Source organism: Oncorhynchus masou, chromosome 22, assembly GCF_036934945.1.
Source record: "Oncorhynchus masou masou isolate Uvic2021 chromosome 22, UVic_Omas_1.1, whole genome shotgun sequence".
Classification (NCBI taxonomy): domain Eukaryota; kingdom Metazoa; phylum Chordata; class Actinopteri; order Salmoniformes; family Salmonidae; genus Oncorhynchus; species Oncorhynchus masou.
Window position 1 is genome coordinate 5,589,867 of NC_088233.1, and position 12,447 is coordinate 5,602,313.

At 47.3% G+C, this 12,447-nt stretch overlaps 1 protein-coding gene across 4 annotated transcripts in view; it reads right to left on the bottom strand.

Moving 5' to 3' along the window:
• LOC135508922 (tight junction protein ZO-1-like) overlaps positions 1-12,447 on the bottom strand; it is a 220,775-nt gene that overhangs the window by 1,816 nt on the left and 206,512 nt on the right. For 2 of the 4 annotated variants that reach the window (XM_064929145.1, XM_064929144.1), the window contains 6 exons: positions 12,345-12,436; positions 7,490-7,678; positions 6,200-6,336; positions 3,457-3,946; positions 1,222-1,439; positions 836-979 (listed from right to left, as the gene is read on the bottom strand). In XM_064929145.1, coding sequence (XP_064785217.1) covers positions 836-979; positions 1,222-1,439; positions 3,457-3,946; positions 6,200-6,336; positions 7,490-7,678; positions 12,345-12,436 — 1,270 coding nt within the window. The remainder of the gene's footprint in view (positions 1-835; positions 980-1,221; positions 1,440-3,456; positions 3,947-6,199; positions 6,337-7,489; positions 7,679-12,344; positions 12,437-12,447) is intronic. The other 2 variants (XM_064929141.1, XM_064929140.1) reach the window with 2 other exon arrangements.

Sequence of the window (12,447 nt, forward strand, 5' to 3'; positions counted from 1 at the left end):
GTATGTTGTTTGTGAGAAATATATATTTAGATGCTGTACATAAACCATGGATAGCATAATACTGCCACTTATACTTATATACTTATACTTCTACTTACTTAAAATATTGTTTTGTCATTTTTTTCTCAACTGTAGAACTGTGTACATATTCAGCTTCTGACAAAATGTAAAGCCTTAAAATGGATTAGCAATATGTTTAGTGAAAAAAATAAAATTAATAATCTATTTCATAATTCCTCACATTGTAACTACTGTCAGAAATAACGAAGTAGGTGAATAGTGACTGTTACAAAAACACCATGAAGAAAATGCAATGTTGTGACAAACAAATGGAATGACTGGAGCATTGGAACCAGGAGATGATTTCAAGGGTTGATGATGATGAACCAGAGCTCTCCTTGGCAGGGGTCAATTCCATCTCAATTTATACAAGTCAGGAAGTGATTTTATACATAAAAGAATAAAGATGGAAACATTTTTTGAATTTAAGAGCTCTTCATTCTGTGTATTGAGAAATCAATTCATTTAAAAAAATAATATATATATATATATATATATATATGTGTGTTTGTGTGTATATATATATATATATATTATTGACTTGGAATTTCCATTTACTTGACTGGAACTGACCCCAACCCTCCTCCTTAGTGACACCCTATCAAGTGTTCCCTCTATCCAACTCTATGGTGACCCCTCCTCAATCACACAAGGCTCCGACCCATCCCCCAACCAATCACACAAGCCACCTGAAGCCCTGACCCAACCAATCACACAAGCCACCTGAAGCCCTGACCCAACCCCCCCAAAAGGACAGAGATAGAGGACAGCGTACCCGACGAGGAGTCGGAGGATTTTAGAGCAAAAGACCAACCATCTGGGGTCATAGACGCACAGTGAGGTAGACGCAGTTCCACCGGCTTCAGGAACTGAAGACCGTGAGGCCCACACATCACCAGAGGGCTGAGCAGGGTCTCTCCTGGATGGAATAGACAGAGACAAGACTGACATATTTATATTCTGCTCTGAATATTTTAAGATGTTGACAAACGGGGCGGAAACAGTTGAAAAGGATGGAAGTTAGAGGTGAACCAGGAGATCAAAACTCTTCTGTTTTCCCCAGGGTTCTCAGTTGGCAGCACTACAACTAGATGAAACAAAAGTAAGATATACTATCTACTGGGCACAATGACTAAGAAAACATGTAAGCATTAGAAATACCTTTCTCCTTGTCCAGCGGGGGCAGGATGCTGTTGTCCCGACAGACCTTAAAGTAGATCTCCTGTTCTATGCTGTCGGGGATGGCTCCCTGTGGGATGATGATGCTGACTCCCGTCTCGATGGAGCTCAGCACCCCGCCGTTACAGTTGAAGATCCCCCGGGCCGTGGCCACCACTGTGTGACCTTCGTCCTCCTCGTCATCCTCCAGAGCACTGGGGCTAGAGAGGAGGGAGAGTTAGTAGACCATCCTGTCAAGACCACTGGGGCTAGAGAGGAGGGAGAGTTAGTGACTGTTAGTTACTAGACCATCCTGTATAGACTAGAGGTTCCCAAACTTTCTCCCCTTCCAGCATTGGGGAATCCCCTGCCCGCCACATTTATGGGCACAAGCACTGTTCATGACACTAACTGATCACACCCCTCTTGTTGGCAGAGAGAACATGTTGCAGGTTAGTTAGTTCCTGTAGTTCTACACATTTTGTCATGGGGTGCAGAGACATTTTTGCAGGCCTCCCCTGACGACCGGGCGCTCCGGGAGGAGAGTTGGAAGGGAGGGGGGGGGGGGGGACGAAAGGGAGGAGAGGTGGAAAAAGTGAGTTAGATACAACAGCAGGCTACATAACGAAGCTACAAGGTCATAAATACGCATCCTCAGATGTATAATTATTCCATTGCTTGTGTGTGACATTGTTCAAGACAGGTAATGAGTGTTGATACAGTACGTTTGTTTTGGTGTGAGGCAGAGCTACAGAAAATGACTTCTACAACATCAGCAGAGTAGGAAAAACGCAGCCATAGAGGTCATACTGAGAACTGAGCTTTAACATTCAGACGCTTTTATCTGGAGCGACTGTGACCCCAGCGGGAATCAAACCCACGATCCACGGCTTTGCACGAGCCATGCTCTACCAACGTAGCCATGCTCTACCAACCTAGCCATGCTCTACCAACGTAGCCATGCTCTACCAACCTAGCCATGCTCTACCAACGTAGCCATGCTCTACCAACCTAGCCATGCTCTACCAACCTAGCCATGCTCTACCAACGTAGCCATGCTCTACCAACCTAGCCATGCTCTACCAACCTAGCCATGCTCTACCAACGTAGCCATGCTCTACCAACCTAGCCATGCTCTACCAACGTAGCCATGCTCTACCAACCTAGCCATGCTCTACCAACCTAGCCATGCTCTACCAACGTAGCCATGCTCTACCAACGTAGCCATGCTCTACCAACGTAGCCATGCTCTACCAACCTAGCCATGCTCTACCAACGTAGCCATGCTCTACCAACGTAGCCATGCTCTACCAACCTAGCCATGCTCTACCAACCTAGCCATGCTCTACCAACGTAGCCATGCTCTACCAACCTAGCCATGCTCTACCAACGTAGCCATGCTCTACCAACGTAGCCATGCTCTACCAACCTAGCCATGCTCTACCAACCTAGCCATGCTCTACCAACGTAGCCATGCTCTACCAACCTAGCCATGCTCTACCAACCTAGCCATGCTCTACCAACCTAGCCATGCTCTACCAACGTAGCCATGCTCTACCAACGTAGCCATGCTCTACCAACCTAGCCATGCTCTACCAACCTAGCCATGCTCTACCAACGTAGCCATGCTCTACCAACGTAGCCATGCTCTACCAACGTAGCCATGCTCTACCAACCTAGCCATGCTCTACCAACCTAGCCATGCTCTACCAACGTAGCCATGCTCTACCAACGTAGCCATGCTCTACCAACGTAGCCATGCTCTACCAACGTAGCCATGCTCTACCAACGTAGTCATGCTCTACCAACGTAGCCATGCTCTACCAACGTAGCCATGCAGGATCAGTTAATGAGTCTGTAATTATGGCCGTTGCCTGTATATGATGCAGTTTATGCCGTGTGAACAGAATTAAATACAATACAAGTGTTCTATCTCTATGGCTTGAGTCCATGTCATGAAATTAGTGTGTAGTCAGCCATAGATTTTTTTATTTTTTTATTTAACGAGGCAAGTCAGTTAAGAACAAATTCTTATTTTCAATGACGGCCTAGGAACAGTGGGTTAGGTCTGGATAGAAGGATCAGATAAATTACCATACTGAAACAACCTGCCAAACAAAGATCTAGCCATTTTTGTCAAGATGTTCGGATCTTTAACGGCTGCCGGACCAGAGTTCTGTTCAATGTTACACAACCCCCCCCCCCCCCATTGAATTCACTTCAACGGTATATCCTTACCTGACAGGTATGGCCTTGGACACAGCATTGTTGACTAAGTTGTTGTGCTGCTGGTACTTGGGCCCCCTGTTGTCCATGGTGCGTGTGAACGTGTCCAGGCCACTGTCGTGGTCCAGGGCCTGAGGAGACAGCGGAGGCTTGGTCCTGCTGTTGTTGTTGACCACACTGGGTTTAGGGTTGCTGCTACTGATCGGGAGGTCTGTCTTCCCACTGTCGTTGGGGAGGAGGTTGTGGTTGAACTTGGGGCTTTCAAACTTCCTCTCAAAGGGCCGGGCTGAGGAGGTGTACGGCTTAGGGACGTATCGGTTGTAGCTTTGTGGGGTGGGGGTGGTTCCAGGGGTTTTGGGGGGTGCGTCAGTGCCGTTGACCCCCACTGGGGACCTCTGGGCCAGGTAGGGCTGGGAAGGGGGGTCCTGGGGGACAGGGGGGCGGAGACCAGAGAGGTCAAGTTTTGGAGAGGAGCTGAGGAGCTGGTCGGGGTGAGAGTTCACTGGAGAGAGAGGGAAAGAGACGTGAGTACCTACATACAACCAGCCAGAGGTCAACTATGGATGTGAGTACCTACATACAACCAGCCAGAGGTCAACTCGGGATGTGAGTACCTACATACAACCAGCCAGAGGTAAATTAGGGATGTGAGTACCTACATACAACCAGCCAGAGGTCTACTATGGATGTGAGTACCTACATACAACCAGCCAGAGGTCAACTCGGGATGTGAGTACCTACATACAACCAGCCAGAGGTAAACTAGGGATGTGAGTACCTACATTAAGCCAGAGGTCAACTAGGGATGTGAGTACCTACATACATCCAGAGGTCAACTAGGGATGTTAGTACCTACATAAAGCCAGAGGTCAACTAGGGATGTGAGTACCTACATACAGCCAGCCAGAGGTCTACTATGGATGTGAGTACCTACATACAACCAGCCAGAGGTAAATTAGGGATGTGAGTACCTACATACAACCAGCCAGAGGTCTACTATGGATGTGAGTACCTACATACAACCAGCCAGAGGTCAACTCGGGATGTGAGTACCTACATACAACCAGCCAGAGGTAAACTAGGGATGTGAGTACCTACATTAAGCCAGAGGTCAACTAGGGATGTGAGTACCTACATAAAGCCAGAGGTCAACTAGGGATGTGAGTACCTACATACAGCCAGCCAGAGGTCAACTAGGGATGTGAGTACCTACATTAAGCCAGAGGTCAACTAGGGATGTGAGTACCTACATAAAGCCAGAGGTCAACTAGGGATGTGAGTACCTACATAAAGCCAGAGGTCAACTAGGGATGTGAGTACCTACATACAGCCAGCCAGAGGTCAACTAGGGATGTGAGTACCTACATTAAGCCAGAGGTCAACTATGGATGTGAGTACCTACATACAACCAGCCAGAGGTCAACTAGGGATGTGAGTACCTACATACAGCCAGCCAGAGGTTTACTAGGGATGTGAGTACCTACATACAGCCAGAGGTCAACTAGGGATGTGAGTACCTACATACAGCCAGCCAGAGGTCAACTTGGGATGTGAGTACCTACATTAAGCCAGAGGTCAACAAGGGATGTGAGTACTTACATACAACCAGCCATAGGTCAACTAGGGATGTGAGTACCTACATACAGCCAGCCATAGGTCAACTAGGGATGTGAGTACCTACATACAGCCAGCCAGAGGTTTACTAGGGATGTGAGTACCTACATTAAGCCAGAGGTTAACTATGGATGTGAGTACCTACATACAACCAGCCAGAGGTCAACTAGGGATGTGAGTACCTACATACAGCCAGCCAGAGGTTTACTAGGGATGTGAGTACCTACATCAAGCCAGAGGTCAACTAGGGATGTGAGTACCTACATACAGCCAGCCAGAGATCAACTAAGGATGTGAGTACCAACATTAAGACAGAGGTCAACTCGGGATGTGAGTACCTACATACAGCCAGCCAGAGGTCAACTAGGGATGTGAGTACCTACATAAAGCCAGAGGTCAACTAGGGATGTGAGTACCTACATACAGCCAGCCAGAGGTCAACTAGGGATGTGAGTACCTACATACAGCCAGCCAGAGGTCAACTAGGGATGTGAGTACCTACATACAGCCAGCCAGAGGTCAACTAGGGATGTGAGTACCTACATACAGCCAGCCAGAGGTTTACTAGGGATGTGAGTACCTACATTAAGCCAGAGGTTAACTATGGATGTGAGTACCTACATACAGCCAGCCAGAGGTCGACTAGGGATGTGAGTACCTACATAAAGCCAGAGGTCAACTAAGGATGTGAGTACCTACATACAGCCAGAGGTCAACTAGGGATGTGAGTACCTACATACAGCCAGAGGTCAACTAGGGATGTGAGTACCTACATACAGCCAGAGGTCAACTAGGGATGTGAGTACCTACATACAGCCAGAGGTCAACTAGAGATGTGAATACCTACATAAAGCCAGAGGTCAACTAGGGATGTGAGCACCTACATACAGCCAGAGGTCAACTAGGGATGTGAGTACCTACATACAGCCAGAGGTCAACTAGGGATGTGAGTACCTACATAAAGCCAGAGGTCAACTAAACTATAACACTTAAAGATGTCAACTTAATTATAAGTACTTTTAGCTACCACAGTGCTCTTTAACAAACCTAACACTGTCTTTGATGGAGGTGGCTCCACTCATATAAGATAACACTTAGTGTTCCGTTAAAGGTAGAGATCCCCTGAGACATCTATTCTTACCGTCGTTGGGGATGAGTTTGGGCAGGCTGTTGGGTGGTACAGCAGGGCTGGGTGGTCCGTACTGAGACACAGGGCTGATCTGGGGGAGGGGCTCGTACCTCTTCTCTACCGGACTCACCTTCTCCACAGACTCGGCCCTAAAGCACAGACACAAACAGAGGGTGTGTTTAAAGATCAATAATGTCACAGTCGAATTGGGCAGAATCATTTCATCTACAAATCACTGTCACTTTGAAGCCCCAACAACTCATGTGATCAAGATTAGCAGTTCTGCCTCAGGACTTGATCCCTTCAAACGCGGTCAGCCTGACCTCCGGGCAGTCAGCCTGACCTCCGGGCAGTCAGCCTGACCTCCGTGCAGTCAGCCTGACCTCCGTGCAGTCAGCCTGACCTCCGTGCAGTCAGCCTGACCTCCGTGCAGTCAGCCTGACCTCCGTGCAGTCAGCCTGACCTCCGGGCAGTCAGCCTGACCTCCGTGCAGTCAGCCTGACCTCCGTGCAGTCAGCCTGACCTCCGTGCAGTCAGCCTGACCTCCGTGCAGTCAGCCTGACCTCCGTGCAGTCAGCCTGACCTCCGTGCAGTCAGCCTGACCTCCGTGCAGTCAGCCTGACCTCCGTGCAGTCAGCCTGACCTCCGTGCAGTCAGCCTGACCTCCGTGCAGTCAGCCTGACCTGACCTCCGTGCAGTCAGCCTGACCTGACCTCCGTGCAGTCAGCCTGACCTGACCTCCGTGCAGTCAGCCTGACCTCCGTGCAGTCAGCCTGACCTCCGTGCAGTCAGCCTGACCTCCGTGCAGTCAGCCTGACCTCCGTGCAGTCAGCCTGACCTCCGTGCAGTCAGCCTGACCTCCGTGCAGTCAGCCTGACCTCCGTGCAGTCAGCCTGACCTCCGGGCAGTGACCATAGTGATTGTACTTATCCTCTCAGATCTATAGTACACGCGCCTTGGGGCTAGCTGTTGATTTGGGTAGGGTTGTGGGGGCAAGCCAGCTGGGTCTGCTGTAAAGGAAATGGTTCTAGGAGTTCTGGGTAGTGTAGTTTACCTGCTTGTAGTTGGTTATGGGTAATATAGTATACCTGTTGTAAGGGTAAGCCAGCTGGGTCTGCTGTAAAGGAAATGGTTCTAGGAGTTCTGGGTAGTGTAGTTTACCTGCTTGTAGTTGGTTATGGGTAATATAGTATACCTGTTGTAAGGGTAAGCCATCTGGGTCTGCTGTAAAGGAAATGGTTCTAGGAGTTCTGGGTAGTGTAGTTTACCTGCTTGTAGTTGGTTATGGGTAATATAGTATACCTGTTGTAAGGGTAAGCCAGCTGGGTCTGTGGTGGGAAGCGGTTGACGCCAGGGCTGGGGTTCATGGCCTTGCTGTCGAAGCTCCGTCGGTCAAAGTAGGACAGCTGTTTCCTGTAGTACTCCTCATCTTCGTCAGCATCGCAGTTGTCCAGGGGTTTAGCCCCAGGGGGATTCTGGGACTCGGGGGCTCTGAGGGGGTGATGAGACACATCAGGGTTGGGCTCAATTCCATTACAATTCAGAAAATAAAACCCACATTCCAAAATGTTCCAAATGGAAGAGAATTGTAATTAGAATGTCAGTGTACTTTCTGATTTCACTGGAATTAAAATGGAATTTTAATATATACTTTATACACTTACGAATCCATTCCACAAAGTAGAATGAAAGTAAAGAGCCACACAGGAGAAAGTAGAGCGAAGGACGGAACGGGCAGTTAGAGAGCCACACAGGAGAAAGTAGAGCGAAGGACGGAACGGGCAGTTAGAGAGCCACACAGGAGAAAGTAAAGCGAAGGACAGAACGGGCAGTTAGAGAGCCACACAGGAGAAAGTAGAGCGAAGGATGGAATGGGCAGTTAGAGAGCCACACAGGAGAAAGTAGAGCGAAGGACGGAACGGGCAGTTAGAGAGCCACACAGGAGAAAGTAGAGCGAAGGACGGACCAGGCAGTTAGAGAGCCACACAGGAGAAAGTAGAGCGAAGGACGGAACGGGCAGTTAGAGAGCCACACAGGAGAAAGTAGAGCGAAGGACAGAACGGGCAGTTAGAGAGCCACACAGGAGAAAGTAGAGCGAAGGACGGAACGGGCAGTTAGAGAGCCACACAGGAGAAAGTAGAGCGAAGGACGGAACGGGCAGTTAGAGAGCCACACAGGAGAAAGTAGAGTGAGAGACAGAACGGGCAGTTAGAGAGCCTCACAGGAGAAAGTAGAGCGAAGGACGGAACGGGCAGTTAGAGAGCCACACAGGAGAAAGTAGAGCGAAGGACAGACATTGATAACAGAGGGACAGACGGTCAGACATTCAGAACTAGTAACACCGACCAGAGGGAGGGGGAGAGAGAGGGAGAGGTCTGGGGTCCGCTTACCAACCAAGAACTCACAAAATGGGACAAACACCAAATTTAAACTCTGCATGCAGAAATCTCCAAAAATATCTCCTGTGTACAATGTAAAACACCAAATAATGCACGCAGAGAAGAATTAGGTCGATACCCGCTAATAATCAAAATCCAGAAAAGAGACGTTAAATTCTACAACCACCTAAAAGGAAGCGATTCCCAAACCTTCCATAACAAAGCCATCACCTACAGAGAGATTAACCTGGAGAAGAGCCCCCTAAGCAAACTGGTCCTGGGGCTCTGTTCACAAACAAACAGACCCCACAGAGTCCCAGGAGAGCAACACAATTAGACTCAATCAAATAATGAAAAAACAAAAAGATAATTACTTGACTAATTAGAAAGAATTGACAAAAAAACAGAGCAAACTAGAATGCTATTTGGCCCTACACAGAGAGTACACAGTGGCAGAATACCTGACCACTGTGACTGACCCAAACGTAAGGAAAGCTTTGACTATGTACAGACTCAGTGAGCATAGCCTTGCTATTGAGAAAGGCCGTCGTAGGCAGACATGGCTCTCAAGAGAAGACAGGCTATGTGCTCACTGCCCACAAAATGAGGTGGAAACTGAGCTGCACTTCCTAACCTCCTGCCAAATGTATGACCATATTAGAGAGACATATTTCCCTCAGATTACACAGACCCACAAAGAATTAGAAAACAAATCCAATTATGATAAACTCCCATATATACTGGGTGAAATACCACAGTGTGACATCACAGCAGCAAGATTTGTGACCTGTTGCCACAAGAAAAGGTCAACTAGTGAAGAACGAACACCATTGTAAATACAACCCATATTTATGTTTATTTATTTTCCCTTTTGTATTCCCTACTTGCACATCGTTACAACACTGTATATAGACATAAGGACAATTGAAATGTCTTTATTCTTTTGGAACTTTTGTGAGTGATATGTACTGTTTATTTTTTGTTTTTCACTTTTGTTTATTTTCTATTTCACTTGCTTTGGCAATGTAAACATATGTTTCCCATGCCAATAAAGCCCCTTGAATTGAAATTGAGAGACAGAGACACTAGATAGTGTTCACATTACATCACTGTGCCTAGTGGGTTGAATCTGTGTTTCACATACTGGTCGTTGCACTGTGTAACATGTCCACTAGGTGGAGCTCTGGGGTCGACTCTGATAAATTAACCAGGTAGATTTCCTTCCTCTTGGAAAGGACAAATCTCAGCATCATTCTTTACCCACATCTTTCTATGTATTTATATAAATATCACACACACACACACACACACACACACACACACACACAGACAGACAGACAGACAGACAGACAGACAGACAGACAGACAGACAGACAGACAGACAGACAGACAGACAGACAGACAGACAGACAGACAGACAGACAGACAGACAGACAGAGACACACACACACACACACACACACACACACACACACACACACACACACACACACACACACACACACACGGGTCCAAAATTGATGACCTCGATAAAGATGAGCAGTAATGACTGTATAAAGCTATTTGTTTGTTTTTATATTATTTTATACCAATACATTTTGTAATATAGGGTCAAAATGATTGAAATCCCTAAAGATTCTTCGAAATAAAGTGGTCGAAAGTTTAGTATTTGGTCCCATATTCTTAGCACACAATGATGACATCAAGCTTACACCTCTACAAACCGGTTGTTTGCAGTTATTAGTTTTTGGTTGTGTTTCAGATTATTTTGTGCCCAATAGAAATGAAATGGTGAATAAATGTATCGTGTCAATTTGGAGTCACTTTTTTATTGTAAATGAGAAAATAATATGTTAATTTGGATGCTACCATTTTACGGATCATCCTGAATGAAAATATGATGATTATACCCACAGTACATTTTTAAATTTTTTTAAATATTTTTTTTAAATTTTACCTTTATTTAACCAGGCAAGTCAGTTAAGAACAAATTCTTATTTCAATGACAGCCTGGGAACAGTGGGTTAACTGGTCTAGGAACAGTGGGTTAACTGGTCTAGGAACAGTGGGTTAACTGGTCTAGGAACAGTGGGTTAACTGGTCTATGAACAGTGGGTTAACTGCCTGTTCAGGGGCAGAACGACAGATTTGTACCTTGTCAGCTCGGGGATTCAAACTTGCAACCTTCCGGTTACTAGTCCACTAGGCTACCCTGCCGCCCATGCTAACCTCTCACCATAAACGACAACAGGAGAGGTTGGTGTGTCTTGGTGGTATGCTCTTTGACCCTGTACCTTTTCACTCGTCAAATTATTATTTTCTTATTATAAAATGACTTGTTAAAATATCTTTTCTCTGAGCAATTGTATTAATGATTTATTTTATACAGTCATGATTGTGTTAATAATTTCAGACCCCTCTGGAGATGACATTGATTTGATCCAACGTGACAGTGAGGCCACACGTTGAGTGGACACAACATTATGAACACCTGCCTTGTTAAATCCACTTCAATCAGTGTAGATGAAGGGGAGGAGGCGCCTTGAGACATGGATTGTATGGGCCAGAAAAATATTTAAGTGCCTTTGAATGGGTGGTAGATGCCAAGCGCACCAGTTTGTGTCAAGAACTGCAACGCTGCTGGGTTTTACCACGCTCAACAGTTTCCCGTGTGTATCAAGAATGGTCCACCACCCAAAGGACATCCAGCCAACATGACACAACTGTCGGGAAGCATTGGAGTCAACATGGGCCAGCGTCCCTGTGGAATGCTTTGGACACCTTGTAGAGTCAACATGGGCCAGCATCCCTGTGGAACGCCTTCAACACCTTGTAAAGTCAACATGGGCCAGCGTCCCTGTGGAACGCTTTCAACACCCTGTAGAGTCAACATGGGCCAGCATCCCTGTGGAACGCTTTCGACACCCTGTAGAGTCCATGCCCTGATGAATTGAGGGCAAAAGGGGGTGCAACTCAATATAAGGAAGGTGTTCTTAATGTTTTGTACATCCAATGTAACATTTCTAGTACAGTATGTGGTCCTTTCAAGAGTTGAACCCATGACCTTGGCGTTAGTAGCACCAGGGTAGAGTGCTGTGGTTTGTGTGTGTACGGTGTGTATGTTTTGTGTGTGTGTGTGTGGTGTGTCTACGGTGTGTGTGTGTGTGTGGTGTGTCTACGGTGTGTGTGTGGTGTGTCAACGGGTGTGTGTGTGTGGTGTGTCGACAGTGTGTGTGTACGGTGTGTCAACAGGTGTGTGTGTGTGTTGTGTCTACAGTGTGTGTGTGGTGTGTCTACAGTGTGTGTGTGTGTGGTGTGTCTACGGTGTGTGTGTGTGTGTGGTGTGTCTACGGTGTGTGTGTGGTGTGTCTACGGTGTGTGTGTGGTGTGTCTCCGGTGTGTGTGTGGTGTGTCTACGGTGTGTGTGTGGTGTGTCTACGGTGTGTGTGTGGTGTGTGTGTGGTGTGTCTCCGGTGTGTGTGGTGTGTCTACGGTGTGTGTGTGGTGTGTCTACGGTGTGTGTGTGTGTGTGGTGTGTCTACGGTGTGTGTGTGGTGTGTCTCCGGTGTGTGTGTGGTGTGTGTGTGGTGTGTCTCCGGTGTGTGTGTGTGTGGTGTGTGTGTGGTGTGTCTACGGTGTGTGTGTGGTGTGTCTCCGGTGTGTGGTGTGTGTGTGGTGTCTCCGGTGTGTGTGTGGTGTGTCTACGGTGTGTGTGTGGTGTGTCTCCGGTGTGTGTGTGTGTGTGTGGTGTGTCTCCGGTGTGTGTGTGGTGTGTCTACCTGTAAGTAGCCTTCCCCTGCTCCAGGTTGCTGAGGGAGTTGGCTTTGGGGACAGGCCCAGGTGCAGTCACAGGTCTGGGCAGGTCTGCAGGCTGGAACACCA